This window comes from Melitaea cinxia, chromosome Z (genome assembly GCF_905220565.1).
Source record: "Melitaea cinxia chromosome Z, ilMelCinx1.1, whole genome shotgun sequence".
NCBI classification, from domain to species: Eukaryota; Metazoa; Arthropoda; class Insecta; order Lepidoptera; family Nymphalidae; genus Melitaea; species Melitaea cinxia.
The window spans coordinates 11,111,204-11,133,630 of record NC_059424.1 but is presented as its reverse complement, the minus strand read 5'-3'; the positions used below and the strand labels follow the sequence as shown (position 1 = coordinate 11,133,630).

The 22,427-nt window shown below is 32.1% G+C and overlaps 1 protein-coding gene across 1 annotated transcript in view; it reads left to right on the top strand.

Moving 5' to 3' along the window:
• Positions 1-21,171, top strand: part of LOC123669042 (5'-AMP-activated protein kinase subunit gamma-3-like) — a 59,754-nt gene extending 38,583 nt beyond the window's left edge. Inside the window, exons 5-9 of the mRNA XM_045602706.1 lie at positions 8,377-8,529; positions 12,023-12,201; positions 12,837-13,040; positions 16,237-16,383; positions 17,626-21,171. Of these exons, the coding sequence (XP_045458662.1) occupies positions 8,377-8,529; positions 12,023-12,201; positions 12,837-13,040; positions 16,237-16,383; positions 17,626-17,850 (908 nt within the window). The 3' untranslated portion in view covers positions 17,851-21,171. The remainder of the gene's footprint in view (positions 1-8,376; positions 8,530-12,022; positions 12,202-12,836; positions 13,041-16,236; positions 16,384-17,625) is intronic.
• Positions 21,172-22,427: the final 1,256 nt, after the last annotated feature.

Here is a 22,427-nt window from a genome sequence, read left to right as displayed (position 1 = left end):
TCAAGAAGTAAAGTTTAGAGGACTAATATTACTTGAATTTCCCAAATCGACCGTTTCTGTATGTTACGTAACGATTTGTAACAATTTGTTCCTATACTATTTTATAGATGGTCAGTGATTTATCACATAACATATTGTAGTTATTCGTTATTGTTTATAGGCAGTATAAAATTCGTAATTCCTTCCAAAGTACTTGTAATTCAAAATTCGAAAAAAAAAACGGAGACACGGATAACTGCTGGCCTTGACATACACATGCTAAAGACGGGCATCAGCGTCTTCGGTGCGACAAAGCCAGCCCTGCGGTCACCAACCCGCCTGCCCAGCGTGGTGACTATGGGCAACACACATGAGTTAACGCCAATTTTTCCGCGAACTTGTGGAGGCCTATGTCTAGCAGTGGACTGCGATAGGCAGAAGTCATGATCTCTATAATAATAACTAGAAAAGCTTACTGGACAGAATTCCCCTCTTTGCGGCTTAGACTTAATTATATTTTGTTAATCATAGTCTTAAGTGCACCCTAATTTGAATCGGAAATTTCTACTCTTTGTGTTCTACAAAATAAAGTGTAGTATCATAATACAATTAGTATTACATCGTAGTATTACTAGTACTCCGAACTAAGCTTAAGAATAGATTGCTTTGAAATTCTTCGAATATTACCTCATATTTCTTTACAGACAAACGTTGTTTAGAAGAGGTTTGAGTGTTTATAACACAAATGTACGTCAGAGTTTTAAGTCGTACTTGAACTTGTAATCTATACAAATAAATAAAATTTGAGTGTCTGTTTGTAATATTAAAATAGCCGCTTTTTACTAAATGCATATGGATACACGGTACATATACCAAAATGACATTTTTTAAAATTTTTATTTGTCTGTCTGTCTGTTCCGGCTAATCTCTGAAACGGCTTAATCGATTTTGACGTGACTTTCACTGGCAAATAGTTGATGCAGTATTGAGTAACTTAAGCTACTTTTTAACCGACTTCCAAAAAAGGATAAGAATACTCAATTCGACCGTATATATATATGTATATATATATATATATATATATATATATATATATATTTTCACGTATGTTTGTGGATAACTCCTTCGTTTATGAACCGATTTTGATAATTCTTTTTTTGTTGGAAAAAAGATATCTCTAGTTTGGTACCATGATAAGGAAACATCTGATCAGGTTCTGATGATGGGATCCCAGAGAAATCGAAGGAAACTCTCGAAAAGCTACATAACTTTTTACTGGGGGTACCGAATTCGATGATTTTTAAATTAATCGAAAGCCGAAGTTTATCAACGTGGTCACATTTAAATTTTATCGAGATCTCATTACAACTTTTGGAGTAATCTCTGATAATGCGTATTTACTTGACTATTTTTTCGTCTACCTATGTTGTTATTACTTGTTGATATAATTAAAGTCGGTTTTTCTTCGTATGCCTGCAAACACAATTGTATTTTACAAATTTATTTATTATATAACTACGAACTACTGAACACAATAACTTTTTTCTTAAATCCCACGCGGACGAATTCGCGGCCACAGCTAGTCAGAAATATAATGTAGAGTAATAAAATTTGATGTAAACTAAAAAAAAAATGCCTTTAGATAGACGATTAATTTAAATTGAATTATTTATTACAGTACGTAACTCTACATGTTTCTTTTGAAGTGTGTGCAATGGGTGCTTAACAGCAAAATCACTGGTAGGTGCTCATTTACTCACTCGTTAGTGCAAATCATACCGCAATGCCGGATAAATTTATACATACCCATGTATTTTCTACGTATCCAAGCCGTGTTATATGTACGTAAAGTGAATGTTATGATCGTTTTAGCAAATAATAAGTTGTATTTTACGTTATTGTACTGTTTGTTATTATTATTTGAAAATTCAAATTAAAAATTAGGAGTAATTGAAGGCTGAGATATTTATGTGCGGATAGAGTGCTTAAATTATAAGCGATAGTCGCGAGTCTAAACTCGATCACTAATGTATTTAAAGAATTTTATTATTTAAAATACTCTTTGCGGCCGGCAGTAAAGAAAAACATCGCGATAATACTCGCTCGTGTTGGGTGAAATTCGACATACGTATGTATGTTTTTTATCCGCTGACTCCTGATTAAATTTCCCATTGTATTTGAATAGCAAAATAATGTATATATATATACATACAGGATATTTCTAATCTGTTACGATACATTGGTGTTACTATTTTACTTACAACTACAGGATTGAACCCGATCCAAGCTGACAAAGTTACTTTTATTTAAGTATTAAGCGTGTTGCAAATTGTATTTGACACCAATAATATAATATTGGACTACGTTGTTGTTTTTTGAAATAGAATTCAATGGACATTACCTTAATTTTAGATAAATGGCTTACAACCCTGTGTCTGTGATTGGAAAACACCTAGCGCTAATGTGTCCTAGAACACGACGAACATCTGTTTGGACTGTAAAAATGTTTGCAGCTATGAACTGTTGTGATCACGGCGCTCACTCGTGCGATGCTTGCGTGCTATCTTTCATAACTTTGACGTTGTTTTATTTGTGATTTTAATTTTGTTTAACTGCTGTTTTAACCATTTTAACCACTGTGTATTCGTTTAGCGATCTTTTTAAACTTATTTCTGCTGCGAATATTTTATTTCTATCTAATATCTTAGTTAGTCACAATACTCTATAAACAATGCTAAGTATTTTGCAGCTTGAGCGAACGTCTTTTGTATCTCGATTCATATTTAATGCTTTGCGAATTGAATGAGAAACGAGTTATTTTATGGTTTATGTTGTCGCAGCTCTCGTTTGATCTCGTGGTATGGCGCTCCGTAAGAAACAATACGCCAGATGCCGTGGAATTTAAGGTGTTTGTCGTTCCATACTACTTTACATAAATATCAATCATAACTTAAGTATAATAATGTTATATATTCTCAAATGAAGCCACTATACGGAAATATATAAAGTACGTTTTGATTCATTTCCAAAGTTCAATGCCTGGTTCCTTTGTACAGAAAACTATTCGTTCTTGAATTCTTTCGTTCGTGAGCAAAATGAATAGTTTTCTGGGTTTACATAGGAAAAGAACTAAGTAAAGTTAAACATTTATATTTCATATACTTATTCCAATGATATTCTTGTATTGCATTCTCCACTGCTTTGTTGCTTTTAATAGTTGGTGTTGTTTCTTACGGCGTCGCATTATTTTTTTAGGTTGAATTTTCTCTTCTTTCAATTCTCTATATTGATGGACTATACATCGTATTTGTTTCTTTACTGTTTGTTGCATTTACTAGTAATTTTTGTAAAACATGCTAATTATAAAAATAGCGATTCCTTACAGTGGAGATTTGCAATAGCCTAAACTACATTCTTGTCGATTGTGGTATTTTGTCCAAAGACTTCACAATGTACTTTCAGAATACTTAATTTATCTCTGTGTGTAATTTATCTTATACAAAAAGTATTTGTTGACGTTTACGACAGTGTTCATTACAGAGGCACAACTTTTGTTTTTTATATTTAAACTTAATTAGTTTATTAGATTAATAGTATATTGGATAAAAATATGAGACACAGGAAATTTACAGTGAATTGGCTAGGAAAAATAATACTTTCCAGAGTTTTATTGTTATACAAATTTTGTTGGGTGATATTATACAACCGTTTCGACCAAAAGTTATTGATAAACAAATCCTGTTATTTATTCTTACCATATTATATTCCTACGCGTTTATTGATTTCGATTATCGGTCTAGGGTAGGCAACTATATGTGCATATATTATCCATTTATTTATATGAAACTAGCTGATTGCCAGCATATCGCCCGCTTTACTTATTATAGTTGCGTTGGTACTCTATGACATTGTGAAAGTTTTACTATAATTGCTTATAGAGAAATACACCCATTTTAAAGGGTCAATCAAGATAAAACTTAAACTATATTTTAAGTTTGACGCGAAACTGGATTTGACTGACCTAACACTGGGCTGGGTGATGAAACTTACAATAGGAAAAAACACAAAGGAAGTCCTGAACGAAAGTGATCCAAAGCTTATGATTTCTTTTAGTACAGTATGTTTTGTATGATGTTGTATATTTTATAGTCTATCTCAATAAATAACTCTTTAAAAAGCATTTTCGATAGAAATAACTACAGTTCTAGAAACGTTAGTATCAGTGCATTCAACAACAGTGATTTGCATTAATAGAATAAATATTAAAAACTTATTAAATCGTTATTTTATCTATTTAGGATACTACCTATGCGTGTTAGCAAAATGTATTCCGCCTCTATTAAATGTAAATGTGTCGTCTGAATCCATTTTAGACGTTTCGATTTAAATTATACTGCAATCAGACACTAAAGCAAAACAAGCAAATCACGGACAAATACTGACTTTTTTATTCGTAATCTGTTGGTGTTTTTCTTGTTATTTTAGTTATATATATTATAGGCTGATTTATTTTTACATAAGCTGACCCGGCGGGAGTTGTTTTGTCTTTCAAACAGTCAATAAGTAAAGGTTTAGTCGTTGCGTTTTTTAAATTTTGCAATTTTATAATGTGAAATTTTCTTAATTTATTATTCAATAAAAACAGATGCGTAAGTCTGTACGGTTACAGAGTATGAGATAACTTATGAAAAACGAATTTAGAGGTTCAATTTTATATAAACACATATATTTTAGTTTCGAGCACTAAAAGTAATCCGAAACAGAGATGGATATATCAATAACAAATAATTGTCTGCATCACTATATCATGATAGAAGTTAGTTTAATACCAAAAAAGGTAATGCTGTAACTATTATTTTTCTTTAAATTTAGTTATTTCTTTTGTTTTAGTTCTTTATTTATAAGTTTCCATATAAAATTTAGTAATTATTTTCAATATTGGTTAATTTATTTATTTAAATACTTTAGGCGGTCAGTCAGTCAGTCAGTCAGTTCAGCCTATTGCAGTCCACTGCTTGACATAGCCCTCCCCAAGTTCGTGCCAAAAATGGCGTGAACTCATGTGTGTTGTCCATTGTCACCATGGTCCCGGTTTTCCACAATCCTCATCCAGCCTACATCGGCATCTTACGTAAATCGTCGGTCCAAATGGCCGGAGGACGTCCTACACTCCAGGATCCATCTGCTCCAACGGCCATCGGATCTATATATATATATATATAATAATCAATTCATCCATCCACAATAGGCGGACTTATGATTAATTAGCCAACCCATGTAAAGGAAGAATAAATTTATTATTAGTTCGAGACAGGGTAGGTAGGGCAAATGTGTATATGATAAACTTACGTGCAACTATACATACTAATACATATACAAAATACATGTATAAATGCATACATTCATGCATAATACATATATACATTATTAAGTATGTATGGTTATGTATTCATAACCTTATTATAAATCTAATAAGAAAATAGACAAACATATATATATATATTATATAATCTCTGAGAAAAAAAAACATATTAGAACAAAAACTCGTTTATGTCGTCTCTAATTTAAGATAGTGACTTTTACATTCTTCTTAAATGTCTGTAGTGAGTCAGCCTCTTTTATACATAAAGGCCGACTTTTTTATAGCCTTATTAGTTTCAACAGTAAAGGACTGACCAAAAAGCCTACTTTTGTGCATCGGCAACTTCAGTACATGACTTCGCGATGTCCTTGATACTGAAACATCCATTAGATATTTAAATTTATCTTATAGGTTAAAATGATGTTAAAAACTTTAATGGCACTACATACGAGTATAATTTCAGTGTATTTTCTATTTCGTACCTATTAAATAATTGTAAAACACCAGTTTTACACTCTAGTGAGCGCTCTAAAGATCAAACGCTCTCAGATTAAGCTTACATTTGCCAAACTATATTTACAAATTGTCTCGATTATTAGAATCTAATTTCAACGTCAAAACCCCCCTGAGCTAGAGTTAAGACAAAACATTAATTCTGAAACCTCGATTTCTCGTGAACATAAAGATGATGGGGAATGATTTTCCCTGTCTGCTGTGATTTTTGCTACACCGTAAAGTAAATTTTATTTCATACATTACATATTCCTATTTGATGACGAATACAACACGTACTACAACAGATTCGGACAAAGATCCGCTAACTACTACGGCTACGGACTTGACTTTATGAATTTTTGCGTATGTAACTATTCTAGTCTTTGCCATTTTTTTCACACAATCAATTAATCTTCGTTTGCTATAACAATAAATAATTCATCACAAAGAAACGACGAGCGTCATAAAATATTTGCGTAACCTAAGCTGTGTTAATAAGTTGAGACTGTAGTTATTTATATATTATATACCATTTAAAAATAAAACCCGCCTTTGTTTTATGAAATATATTTGATTATTCGTTCTATTTCGATCTCGATAAAAGATAAACGCTGAACAAGACTTTAGCCTCTATTACGTTAAAGCCCTCTCTACGTGATGGTAAGGCTTTTGTGTAACTTTATACCTTCGTTAACGTCGACTAAGAGTTATATCTTGGCAATAAAATGACTTTATACCGCATAAAATACTTTTATAGTCGGACCGGTAAATCTTGAGACTAGTCCGTTTAGAACCTCTTTAGCTTTGTAATATTAATATATTTCTACATTATTTTATGTAAATTATAATAGACACGAAAACACCTTAACATTATGTCATATTTTTATACGTTTGCGGGTAAGTGCGCCATGTAATTGCTACTTGGCAAATAACGCGAATATTCAGCATGTCTAGTTTATACGTAAATTATATTAGTGTATAATTAAAGACAGACATTAATTTTTACCTTTTTTCTGTCATATATAACGTCTTCTTTTAAGCTGTGTTGCTACGACATTAAAGAATATAGCCACCCCCTCTTTTCACGTGGGTGTCGTATGAGGCGAGTAAAGGATAACACAGTTCCACTACCACCTTGGAACTTATAAAGCCGACCGATGGCGGGATAACCATACAATTGTTGGCTTTGAAAAACACAGGCCAAAGACTGACAGCGACGTGCGAACTGCAACTTCGGTGCGACAAAGCCAGCTCTGTGGTCACCAACCCGCCTGCCCAGCGTGGTAACTATGAGCAACAAACATGAGCTCACGCCATTTTTGGCGCGCACTTGTGGAGGCCTATGTCCAGCAGTGGACTGCGATAGCGAAGTGATGAGGAAGCATAAAGATAAATTTGTATACGAATTATTTAGTTAAACAACAAATTGTTTAACAAATACATTTTTAACTTTATACCTAATTGAATGAACGATCGGTTCTGTTATTAGTTGAATTTTCGAAAAAGTATTAAACATAACTTCAATGTTCTCTTTTTATATTTCAATATCGTCACGTTTTATAACGATATTAAGGCAATACTCGTTATATGCAACAGTTGAAAACCGATGTTTTAATTTTTATGCTATTTAATCTTTACATACTACGAGTATAATACCAGATATCTGTTAATAAATAAGCTGTACAAATATTTGTTTAAAACTTTGTCTTGTGTCTAAATGTCAGTTATATTAAAACAAAAGGTACATTGTATACTGTTTTTTTCGGTGAGTATTTAATAATTTGACCTATCGACTTTGATAATTATTAGTCAATAATTTTTATATATATTTTTAAAAAGCGATTCAACTTCACCTATGTTTTTCATTGACCTCGATAAATACATGTTGTATGCGAATTACATAGACGTTTTGAAATTGTTTACTCTGCATATTATAATAGTTAAGCCATTTATAGTATCTAAAAATGTTTGAACAATGAAACCATTAAAATAGCTTCAATAAATTCAACATATTTGTTTATATTGCAGGTTCTGTATTATTTTATTTTTGTTTTTGTTTCCGTTTCAACGGTGGCTTGTGGTTGACTATATTTAGGTATAAAGTGACGTAACTGCACGTTACACAATCTATTCAATTTATGTTCGTTGAGTATACGGTGATTTGGCTGACTCGCGATAGTATTTACATAATTCAAAGATAAAATATCTCTTTTTAATTGAAATATTGTGAGTAGACCGTTGGAGCAATTTACTGTGATCCTGTTGTGTGCACCAGGGGTTGTATCGATTCCCGAAATCCCGCTCCGAATCTGGGTGTAATATATTTATTTAACTGTATATTATTTATTTGTTCATTTATTACAAAAATATATAATATGTATCTATACCAATTAGCTGTGACCTAAACACGGGTATTAAGTTGCCTTGTTAGGAACATATGACTGTGTATGTTAAATTTATTTGTTTTTTTTTTTTTTTTTTATATTAATTGTTTTAATTTATGTGTGTATAAAAGTAAAATGTTAAATGATTGTCCACAGGTGTTCGGGCTGCACCGCTATGGGATTCTCAGAGGCAAAAATTCGTGGGAATGCTCACGATCACGGACTTCATAAAGATCTTGCAGATGTACTACACCAGCCCCAACGTGACCATGGATGAGCTCGAGGAACATCGTCTGGAGACGTGGCGACGTAGGTTTTTTCCATTTCGATATATAAATGTCTTTACTCGCAAACGAAAAAAAACGATTTCAATTTATATTGACGAGTAATACGACGTAGGAAGGCGAAAAAATAATCAGCTAAAAACACATTAATAGAGATTACTCAAAAAGTGCTGGTCAGATTTCCATTAAATTTAAATGGGACCACATGACATGGACTAGCTTTAGATTAAAAATCATCAAAATCGGTCAGTAGAAAGTTATAAGAATAATATACAGTCGATTTGACAACCTTCTCCGTTTCAAGTCGGTTAAAAATGAGATAAAAATAGTTTATCGCGGTTTCAGTTGCAAATAGTTTTGATACACTACGGTTTTATTGTTAAGGTTTAAGATGTGTTTCTGTAATGTTTGAAGCCTATGTGTGGCATTGAAAGAATTATGAAAACCGTTTCAGCAGTCTTAGAGTTCTTGCATTACCAATGAAAAAAAAAAACATCTTGGATTGAATCGTTCAGGGACCAGTTTTTAAAAGGTTGAGCCATGAACTAATTCCTATTTTGACAAAAAAAAAAATATTTTTCATAAATAAATTTTATTCCTAAACGCTCTAGTCAAGATAATTCTACCGAACAATAAAAGAAATGTAAATCCAAATTAAATATTCAAAATCGCAACATCTTCAACTAAAACAAAAGCTTTTCAATTTGCAAACTTAAGTTGTGTCAAGTTATTCGCAAATAATTTTTTCTACATTTTACAAGTTACGTAATTCGTTATGCAATAATATATTTTGTTTAGATATTTGTTTCGATTACATAACCGTGTTTTTCCTTGTGTCGCAGTGTGATGTGTTTTTGTTATGTGCGCGAGAACAATGAGCGTAACAAAACTGCAAATGCATATACGGCTTTATAATATAAAAATATGAAATCATACCTATTTGTTTTACTCAAATTTTGCTATTAAATACTTTCATATCTTATACATAAAACTCTCGTGTCACAGTGTTAGTTTTCAATACGCCTCCGAAACGACTGGACCGATTTTTATGAAATTTTCTGTGCATATCGGGTAGGTCTGAGAATCGGTCAACATCTATTTTTCATACCCCTATAAACAAGGAGGAGGGGATTAAGGGGGGTTAAAATTAAACGGTTCGTGATTAGTACAAATTGTCTTTTGAATATTGAAAGCGAACTTAGAAAGTCATAGTCGAATATTATTCGTTATTTTAAAAACTTGAAATTTTTAATTTGTGTAATAAATGAAACTAAAGACTTGTTTACATCATTAGCGTGTTGAATAGTACTCAAAAGTATAGTCAATAACAATTTCCTTAAATAATGGCAGTAGATTTTTATTTCCAGTAGCTGTAACTTACAGTAATATTAATGTTACGTAGCAGAACTAAGTGATGATGAAGGTAGATTTGTAATAAATCACCATCATCATCATCATCATCACTTTAGCCTATCGCAGTCCACTGCTGGACATAGGCCTCCATAAGTTCACGCCAAAAATGGCGTGAACTCGTGTGTTCTGCCCCTAGTCACCACGCTGGGTAGGCGGGTTGGCGACCGCAGGGCTGGCTTTGTCGCACCGAAAACGCTGCTGCCCGTCTTTGGCCTGTGTATTTCAAAGCCAGCAGTTATCCCGCCATCGGTCGGCTTTTTAAGTTCCAAGGTGGTAGTGGAACTGTGTTATCCCTTAGTCGCCTCTTACGACACCCACGGGAAAAGAGGGGGTGGCTATTATTCCTTAATGCCGTAACCACACAGCAATTTGTAAAGTATCATTGAATTTTTATTATACTTATTTTTTACTTGTTCGAGTTCTTTCTAAAAGTATCATTGACGCAGCGGAAGAGAATTATTCTTTAGAGCTCAAGTTAATAAACTGGGTCAATTGAATTATAAACGCCTCGACGATCATGTCTCGTTTTATCGCGACGTTATTCGATCTTAAAATTGTAACTCAAATTTATCGTGTTATTAAAGATTATATTTTTCAAAATTCTAATAGTCTCTTACCAAAATGATTTTTCTCCGGTTTTTTTTGGAACGTAACCCGTTTGTAAGTTGTAGACTTCTGGCGACCCCCTTAAAAAGATGTAACGGCCAAGTCATTTAATTTGTAGAATTTTTGTTGTTATGTGGGATTTATACATGTGATCCCCGTATAGAGGTTACACGACCCATTGTGAGTCACAACCGGCAGTTTGGGAAACAATTACCGAAAGTTCACTTTACGTGGTGTAGCATAAATCTCCGTCACATCAAATATCACAGAAAATAAACAAGAATTAAGATACTGAGTTACATGTGACAGAGCCAGAAGCACGCGAAAACTACTAAGGTATCTTTAGAGGTACCTTAGCCCTTATGATTCCTTTGGCTAAGTACGCATTAGTGCTTAAGCTTCAAGCGATAGAATACAAGGTCTGTCACTACATGATATTTCGTTAATATGCGCTGTATAGCTCATTAACTTTAAATACCATGTTAAGATGTTACTATTAGTATCCCAATTTATAGAGAATTAAGTATTTAAAAAAAAAGAGGATACGGTACTTAATTAAATACATATTATTTTTTATTTTTGTATTAGACCCCTAACAGCGTAGGTATTAAATGTGTGCGTTACACAGTATACGTTATAACGACATTTAAAAGATATATTAATAGGCAAAACTAAATTAGGAAATCCTTTAATTCAAATGAAGTTACCCTGAAAATGTAACAATAAAAATGGCGTAATAGAGAAAGAGTTTATTTGAAATATTTGGCTAACTACTTTTTTCCCTTAAAAATCAAAGTAAGAAAAGGCAAACAACATTTGTCTACATTTTAATATGTAACATCTATACATATAATAAAATTGTAGGAAAGTCAAAACTGCACATTGAATATTTTTTAAAAGAATACTTGGGGTGTGATCTACAATCGATACCGAAGCCAAAAATATAGTTTTTAGTATTTTTGTCTGTTTGTCTGTATGTCCGGGATAAACTCAAAAAGTACTGCATGGATTTACTTCAGATTTGGCACGAATATTATTAAGAAGTCGGGTCAACATATAGGCTATATATTATCACGCTATCACCTACGGGGAACGAGCAGTGAACCTTTATTTCTTCAACGCATTCTGTAACAACGTGTAATCTAACAACGCATATTTGAATGTTGTTATTATTTTAATAACCATGCTATAAGACGATTAAGCTTCATACTATAAAGACATTCTGTAGTATATTTAGTATCAGCATTGCACCCGTGCGAAGCCGGGGCGGGTCGCTAGTACCAATATAAAGCAAATACTATTTGATACTAAACGTACACATAAAAATAAAAATAGGCCATCATTATAAATGTATTAATGTTGAGTTATGTACCGTTTCTTTTTAGCAGAATTTACATTGCTACTTTACTGAAATCTGTACTAGCTTCTATTCAACTGTTAAGCATTGTTGTTTGAAAAAAAAGTAGTTTTCCTAATTTTTTTTTGTTATTTGTTTGCAGAGGTGCTGAAAGGGTCAGTGATGCCGCTGGTCTCCATCGGACCCGACTCGTCCTTGTTTGACGCGATCAAGATGCTTATCACGAATCGCATCCACAGGTTGCCGGTGATTGACCCCGAAACCGGCAACGTACTTTATATACTCACGCACAAAAGGATACTACGATTTCTATTTTTATATGTGAGTTTCAACTTGAACAATAAAATAGATAGTTAATAAAATAGGTATTTTTTTTTAATAATGTAGGTAGTTCTAGTATTATATTTTAAGTAAAACTTCTTTACGCACGCTTGACTTAAGGAATAATCTGGTGAATGCGTGACGAAAGCAGTACGAAAAGTGCGATCGGGCGCGGTGAACGGAAGTTGTGCGGGAGATATAGGTTCGTGAAGATAGAGAGTTACGTTTCGTATATTACTGTAGGAGCTAACTAAAGAAGGTTTACTTCGGTCGTGTGGTCTAAAGCACACTCGTTTTTATTTTGTATTTAGAAGTGTATATGTATATATAGCTTTCAGTCTAAATTTTACTTTTTTCATTAATAATTCAAGTTATTAGAAGCTAAACCAAAGCAATCGATGTCGATTAGAATTTAAAAATTTGCTATCGTAATTGTGTTTCCTCATAATTTGCATTTTGCTAAGAGAAAATAAAGCTTATATGAAATGGGACAAGCAACACGCGGCGACTCTATGAAACGTTTTTTTTTTGGGGTTAATTACTCGATTTATTTTTTGTCAAAAATGGTTTAGAAATCAAGAAAATGTAACAAGAAAAAGTGAAAGTCGTAACACATTTCTATAACTCTTTAACAGATAAACGAACTACCAAAGCCGTCATACCTGCAATGCAAGCTTCGTGATCTTCGCATCGGGACGTTGAAAGATATAGAAACGGCTACAGAGGATACTTCGATCATCGAGGCGCTAAGAAAGTTCGTCAACAGACGAGTGTCCGCTTTGCCTCTTATCGACACCGAGGGTCGTCTTAAGGATATTTATGCCAAATTTGACGTCATAGTAAGTTTTGTTATTTATAAAGGAAAACCGCTGCCTGCATTGATTGTTATTAATATTGTTTTTGTTTACGTTAATTGGTTTATTTATAACTAGCTGTGCGACGCGGTTACATTCGCGTTAATTTGAGGAATAAATGTACTAAAATATTAACCATTACTGTGCAACTCGGGCGACATACACGCGCGGTGCGACGTGACGTACACTATCTACTAAATTATTCGTCTAAATTTAACATCAGAAAAGACAAAGTTTATATTCTTAAAATTACCTTGTTCATGAAGTATTTTTAATTCGTAAGGATTCGTATGTCTGGCTTATAATCTATACATCTATACAAATAAATAAAATTGGAGTTTCTGTTTATAATATTAAAATAACCGCTATTTACTAAATGCATATACACATATATATATACACGTTACATACAACGTTTGTCTGTCTGTCTGTTTGTCTCTGCTAATCTCTGAAACGGCTGGACCGATTTTGACGGAACTTTCACTTTTTTACTTTTATTTTAGAAATTTATTTATTTTCATCATCATCATCATCATCATTATTGGCCTTAGTCCGTCTATTGCAGGCGATTTAGACAGAGTCAGACAGACACTGTGTCGCCTAGGACACTCTTCAGGAAAACGCAGAGTTGCCTTAGCTCTGCGCCACCCTCCCGACCTCACTGGCGAGGCCCGCAGGAAGTCGATATGTGTCTAGCCAGTTCGGCTGCAGAAGTCTTTCGCATTTTAGAGCTAAGCCACGAATGCTTGACGGAGACCCCATTTCGGGTTTCAAATGAAGTTTTCCTTCTCTAGGACCCTGATGATTTTAAGCCAGGTTTAGCCCTCGGTCGCCTTTTACGACCCACACGGGAAGAAAGGGGGTGGTGTTATTCTACTCGGCCGGCACCACACGGCATATAATTATTTAATTATTACTAATTTATTTATTTTATTTATTTATTTTATTTAACAATTTATATACACTAGGATATCAAAAGGAAATAGCTTTTATAAACAATGCTGGTACAAAGGCACTACTTATCCCATGATGGAATCTCTTCCAGTAGTCCTGCCACAGGAAACTTATAAAACAGTCGCAAAATTAGCGTGTACAACCAAACATATAGATAATAAAAATATAATATATATAATAAATACAAAATTATACAGTATATAAATGCACACATACATAATAATGTATACATACGTAAATACAAAAAATACGATACTTTACACATATACGATACATAATTTGATGATGATTTATTTTATAACTCTGTGAATTGAACATTAAACTTTTTTGTTAAATTCCACGCGGACGAAGTCGCGAGCACAGCTAGTAATGCAATAAAATCACCTTTTATTTTATTTCTTGTGTACAAAGTTACGAAGTTATTTTAAAACTATGATTTCTCTTAAGATAATTATTGAAATCAAATGAAGTCAAGGACAATTTTGTTGAAATGAAATTGTGATGAGTAACGTATTTATTTGGATAAGGTTTTATTTGTCTACAAAACCACCTGCGCAAATAGTGCATTCATTATTTTAGAACAAACTTGACTACCACAAAAAGTTTATAATGAGTTAACTCTAAGAGATAGATATATACTGTCGCGGACTTTTTTAAATCTTTTAATAGCGATCAATTTAGTCATACTTAAGTACATAGTTTTTGGGGAGGTAACGTTTATGCAGCGTAATATTTTTCCGTTTCATAATATTTCTTGATAATACTCAGCTCCAATTGGTTGGAGCGTGACGTTATATAGCCTACAGCATTCCCCGGTAAATGGACTGTATAATCAAAAATAATTTTTCATTTCGAACCAGCAATTCCTCAAAAACAAAAACAAAGCAACTCTACAGCTTAAAGAAACTTCAAATAAATTTTGTCATTCGTAATTAATTTTGTTTATTTGTTTGTGTTGAATAGAGTTAATAGGTTTTCGTTATTTTATATGATTTAACAATAGAAATTAAAATACAACACGTGGTTGCAATAAATGATTTCATTTAAAATTTTATTATAAGCTTATTAAATTATATATTACATGAAAAATAGTACTTTTAGACGAATAAAATTTAATTCTGTATTACCAAAATAATATACTTAACCGATGCTAGATAAAATAATGTCACTGTTAGAGATTAATATATTAATTGGGTTAATCACATTATGAACGCTTACAAAATGTATATTAAATAGCACTAGTGATCCAGTGGCCCAGCGGTCGAAATTCGACGATAAATAATTTAAATGTGTGTGTCGAATACATGCTGTAATGTTGTAATGGTGTGGTGGTTGTAGTAATAGTGTGTGTGTGATGTTTTTTTTTTTAATTGATTTAATGTATTTTATCTACACTAATGTTGTAACATTCTACTTATGTTTCCAATACTTGACTTATAATTACTACTGTTATAGCGCAGACAACAAAACACTCAATTTAAGCAATTTCACATGATGGTATAATATCCACATCGATATCGTAAAATCTCATTATAACATCGCGCGCATGCGCGCAGCTGCGCTCTCATTGGTTAGATTTTAATGGCGGCAAAATCACTGTGACAATACACGTACGCGTGAATTTAATTTAATAAATTAAAAGTTAAAAATGGATAGCGACGATGATATTTGTACGCCTCCGGATATTCTAGAATTGGCAACAAAATTAACTCACAATCTTTTGCCAGAAAAATCTAGAAAATTATATGAAAAAGAATATAATAACTTATTCCGACTCCGTCTACGAGCTCTACTGCTTGCCCCGCGACCACTACAGCTGCTGGATCAATAATTAACATTAACTTTCAAAATTGTACCATCCAAAATTTGAACAATTATTATAAATAAACTATTGTCAGCTTTTGTCAGCTCTTGTTGTTTGATTAATTGCATTAGTGAAGATAAAGTAGTGTATGCAACTGCATATAACACGTGTATTAAAACACTCGTTACTATTATGAAACTCGCTGCGCTCGTTTCATAAACTCACACTCGTGTTTTAATACCCTTCATTATATGACAGTTGCATAAACTACTATTATGCGTAATTAAAAAAAAAAATAGCATTCTGCACTCCTTCTCTATATAAACTATTAGTGTACGCAATTTCACACTCCTCTGTCTTCTCATAAAAATAGCTACAAAGTTCTTGCTTCACGTATTAATATATAGATTTCGATGTTTCTAGAATTTGGCCGCAGAGAAGACTTACAATAACTTGGACGTCTCACTGAAGAAAGCGAACGAACATCGTAACGAGTGGTTCGAAGGAGTGCAGAAGTGCAACCTCGACGAAACTCTATACGAGGTCATGGAGAGGATCGTACGCGCTGAGGTATGTATGTTCAAGGAAATATAATTATTAAATACTTTCTACAAATATACAGCTATTAAGAAATTACTTTATTCTTTGTAACTATTCATTTTGTCAATATATAATAACCGTTTCATCGCAAACTTCTGCTTGCTCTGTATAATTAAATGCCCCGTTTGGGTACACAAGATTATGGCTTTTTAAGCCACGCAAACCAGGCGAGCGATGCGAGCCTACCGCGGTAGTGTTTGGTTAAATCAAGCGTATCAACATGACGACGTGCTAAACTACTTCTGCTAAATGAAGTTATATTTAGTCCATAGTATAAACTTAGAAATAAATTTACTCTGAACTAGCTAGAAGTAGCGTAAAACTTCAGCCACCACAACGAGGTGCCATTTTGCGTTATAACTAATACGATTAGCGCCTGTTTGCTGTGCTTAGATAAAAGGCAGTAAATGTAATTTAATGCTTTTTTAATTATATGGTCATTACATTTCTTTTATGATTACTTTTGTATTAAATTAAATAAACCTAGAACTTTGAACTCAATTTTCACAGATTTAAATTTTTAAACTCTACTGCCTTGTGCCTAAGCACGGAAGTAATAAGTTCATTAACTATACAAAAAAAGAAAAAAAAAAACATCTAATCGCTGTGTGGCTACGGCACTAAAGAATTTAGCCACCCCCTCTCTTCCCGTGGGTGTCGTAAGAGGCGACTAAGGGATAACAAGGTTCCACAACCACCATGGAACTTAAGAAGCCGACCGATGGCGGATAACCATCCAACTGCTGGCTTTGAAATACACAGGCCGAAGACGGGCAGTAGCGTCTTCGGTGCGACAAAGCTAGTACTGCGGTCACCAACCCGCCTGCCCAGCGTGGTGACTATGGGCAAAACACATGAGTTCACGTTATTTTTGGCGTAAGCTTGTGGAGGCCTATGTCCAGCAGTGGACTGTATAGGCTGTAATGATGAAAGCGAATGTTTTTTTTTTTTTGAAATAAAGAAACCAATCTTTAGGTAACAAAATCGAGTTAATAAAATAATTATAACAATCGTAAAGTATTTCTTTCATTGAATTTTGTCAAATAGATTAAATTTTTAATGTCATAATGGTCATTGTCGCAATCAGTGAAGTGTTGTTTGTAATTAGAGCAGCGATTAGTCACGCATCAACCGTTTAACAACTTATTAAATAACCGTTTTTATATATCCTCTATTAGTATCATTAATTTAAAAATGTACAAATAATTTCAGGTGCATCGTTTAGTAGTCGTGGACGAGGAAGACAAAGTGACGGGTATCATATCTCTCTCGGACTTGTTGATGTATCTCGTTCTCCGTCCAACGGGTGATTGTGAGGGCGCCAGTCTCAGAAACGAACACGGCCCTATCGAAGAAAAAGATGAAACACAGTACCAAGAGGACAAAGATAACGATTTGTCGAAAGGAACGTCAAAAGACGAGGCAGGATGCCAGTAGATAAGAAATCGGCGAACAAAAACTTGTAATTGCAGCAAAATTTATTAAAAGTAAAAGAAATGATATCAGAAGGTAACTTTGAAACGAGTTTTATCTTAAATATTTCATCAGTAATTTTCCCGCCATTCCACCTACGATAATATTGATAAGAAAATTCGGTAGATGTTTGTTTATTTTATTTAAATATAAACGAGCTTAAAGTTATGGTTACATGATTACTAATGAAATCAAAAATAGACTTGGTTCGAAAGCAATTAATTTGGCTCTAATCCTTAACTGAGGACCCTCAGAAATTTAATTCGGAGATAACAACTTTTGAATATACCTTCTGTATTATGAGACTTTACATAGTTTCATGTATTTATTTACTGCTTCATTCCTGTTGCTGTAGCCTAATGCCTTGTAGCTCATTTATTGCAAGCAAGAAGCTCTTTTAGTATGTGACTTGGTTTCTCTTGCGTCTGTTATTTTTTCTCTATTCTCACGCATATTCTTTGTACTTGTAACTTCATGAACAGACATACTAACGGGAAAAAAGTAAGCGTAATCTTTTGATTAGTTTCTTAAAATAATCATATTTCTTCGTTACACATTTAAAAAAAAAAAAATATTTTATATAATTATATAAAATTAAAAAAAAAATCACATCCCTTTAGTTGTGTAAGAGTTTAGTGTTTAGTTGTATATTTATGGTATACAAGTATATTGCAGTTACAGGTTTGTTCGCCAGTTTCTAATGATGTGATCTAGAGAACGTACGTATAACGTATAGGTAGGTTTGATAAGTGTATGAGCGTGGCTCTGTTCACGGACGGTTGTGATTATAACGAAAATACTGTCATTAACACGTTTCATTATTTTAAATGCAAATTCAGTGGGTAGTTTATTCTGTCTGACGTTCTTACTGTTCTAAATATAGTTTATTTAAAGATATATTTCTATACCTTCAATTCAACGTTCTGAAGATTCGCAAACGATGTAATCTGATTATATTTATAAAGCTGATTTGAATACATTTTTATTCACCACGTGTGATGGTTATTCAAATCCCACATTAGCTTTTATGTATGATCATTATAAAATAAGTTACTACTACAACTTTAATTATAATACTATTTTTAATATTTTAGACGACTTGTATATTTTGTGGAACACCTGTCCGATTTCTGTAGTTAATTTTTCTAACTTCGAACCTTTATTATTAATTTATTATAACGTTTTATAGTTTTAAATTTTGTACAGAAAGTCGCAGTTTTGAGTACATTTTAGAATGTAGGAGTATATTCTGCGATTTTTTATAAATATAAATTTGGTATAATATATGAGAATTTGATTGATTACCGTTTTATGAAATTACAAAGTGATTAAGAGGTTTACACTAAATGTTCAAACCTGAATTAGAAATTGTCAATCGAATTCTCTGAATATGATAAAATTAAATTCACATATTAACGCGTAGATTTAAGATGTATTACATTGCAAAGTTCGTAGGAACAATAAATTTATCACTCGATATGCTCCAAACATAAGATGTATGTTTGCTGGTCATTGGATTACAAATTAATTCCATAAGAGTAAAGTAATGTAAAATAAAAAGAACAAACAAATTAATTTTGTGAAATCAAAGTTTTACTCATCTTTTATTCTAACGACGTTCGGACGTGTTTATGAAACTAGATTAAGCTATAAGTTTTTTTTTTATATACACGAACGATCGTCAATGACCTTATACAAAAAGCAAAAAAAAAAATTGTAACTGTCATTTGTTTCTGTTTTTAAATATTTAACCGAGATTGATTTGTTCCTCTTTTACCAAACGAAAAAATATTCGCATGTTATTATGGAGCTGGCGTGCGCTGCAAGTATTATGAAATGTGTTATTAATTTATGCGTAGTTTAGTGACTAGTAATAACTTTTATAAATATTTATAATAAATGTTGTATTAATGAAGTAAATTAACACCGTAATGTTACTCTGTAAGACCATGAAGTCGACTAATCTGAAACAATATGATGTGTAAAACGTATATCAATTACAAATATATCTTGTCCTCTTGGTGTTAATTTGTGTGAAAAAAATATGGCGCACATTATAGATATTATAAAGTTTGAATAAATCATGGTTCCATTCCATTTTAGTTTTAATTAATTTTTCAAGGTTCAGAAATAAAATCCAATATAATTTATTAAACATTCTATTATAGTTTGATAAACTTACGTTTAAGTCGTTTATATATATCACAAAAATGAGTTCCGAACCATAGCAGCTTAGATTTTATACAAACATTCTTCATTGGTCCAAAATCACTTTGGTTAAATTTGTATCAACATAAGTAATATTGATCACGTAAATAAATAATTCTAACCTTCGAAGCTATATCCATTCCTAATCAACCCGACTTTATATATTAAGATAATTTAGTAGTCAAACAATATATAAAATCTAAATTCATATTTTATACAACTAAAAAAGAAAAAAAGAAACAAATTGGGGCATAATTACTAAATACAAATTTAGCGTTCCTTACAACTATGTTACCCAATACCTTACATCGTAGTACTTGTAAACACACCCACAAAGAGGAAAAAGTTGGCAAATCGACACATTTTAGTGTTTGACAAATCGAATTAACTTTCTACTTCGTTACTTCAGAGATAACCTACAGACAAAAACTCTGCTGAAAATACCGCTGTCTTTTAGTTGAAAGTTTCTTAAATTTTAAACATGTCAAGCTTTCTTTACTCCCATATTTTTATTCTTCACACATAACCGCTGCAGTGATTCGGAACAAAAGAACAGCGATAGCAGTAATGAGACAGCGCGACGGTTGCACTGACAATAGGTTAGCATGAATAGTGACTTAGTCTAAAACATTTACCATTATTATTCTAAAACAGTTGGACTCTTCGGTAATAGGAAGCATTTTTCAAACTAACTGTCTTAAGTTTTAGATAAAAACCGTTTAAAACAATAAAATTTGAGTTTAATTGATATGACGCTTAAATCCACGATAATTATTAAATATATGATATTACAAAGTATTTTTTCAACTATTCGACAATCAAATATTGTAATTTTATAAAATATTACGGAATAGTCCAATCTGCTACACTTAATTATAGTACGACGTCAATAAAAATGGCCGCTAATATTTATGTACGACAATACAAATAGAAAAAAAATAGAGTTAACATAGTATCATAGTCATCACTATGTCTCTATTACTAAAATTTAAAATTAGGTTTATGCTGTATGTCGTAAATATATGTAACCTCTGTAAAACAATATCAGTACAACGTAAATAAATATTTGTTTACATATAATTTTATTTCAATTTTGAAACCAATATCACTAGTAATTAATTGAAAACCTAAAGGCGAATCACATAATCGACATGGCCATAGTATTAGGATTATTTGTTTTATCTTTCTAAATAGACATCACTTGATTAAATACTCTTAAAATTATTTCATATATAGACAACAACAGTATGTAATATTATTTAACTACGTTAATGCGTAACAACAACTTCGTACCTACTTATGTACCGAATGAATAAAAACTAAAGTCTATTTAGATGTGTGCCTATGAATGGTCACATACAGTGAAATAATACTTTCTTAGACACAGAGATCAACTTGACTAGACATTCATAATTTAAGATAAAATAAGATAAAATATTACATTCATTAAAAATACACCATAATTTATACGACTGCAGTTTATGTTTGACATCTAACATCCAGCTATAACTAATTAAATGAAATGTGTCACAACTAAGACTAATTATGCGACGACAGATAAGTTCCATTGAATAGGATTTCTATTTTAGATCAATCGCAATAATAGTTTAGTAGTTAACTGTACTAATGAGAAGTCGCATGTCAATGTAATACATATCGGGTCAGGCATCACGCATAGAATGTCAACAATGTCACCAATATCATTGTGGCAAAAAATGTTTACACAATATGGGAAAAGTTTAATGTTTCAAGTTTTAATTAAAATCTCTTAATTTATTTAAGGCCTTTCCTCTTTCCAATTTGTTCTAAAAAGATAATTTTAAACATTAATATTAAAAGAAAGATATTTAGAAATATTACCAACGATTGTATACACCTTTTCCGAAAATTTTTTTTTTCTCCGAAATGCTAACGGTTCCCTTATAAGATATTCAATAAACAACAACATCGTTAAAAAATAAAGCTTAAATATTAGGTACAAGGTTTAACAGAAAATCGCAAATTAGACTAGATATATCAAAAAATTGAGCTATAGGTAAATACCCTCTTAGTAATTGTGTTATAGACAATTATTTAGACATTAAAAAATAAAATAATGTCATAAATATTTCGATGAGTATACGATATTTGAGCTGTGTAAATAAATTAATTTTTAACAAGCAATTTATATATAAGTATTATATAATATTAGAACAGCTAATAAACCAGGAAATAAATATTTACTTTATATTATTATTATTTATTAATTTGTTAAATTTCAGAATTATCGCATATCGCTACTCATAGTAGAGAACATATCCTACCTCCTATATGGAGAAAGAGGCCCATGCCCG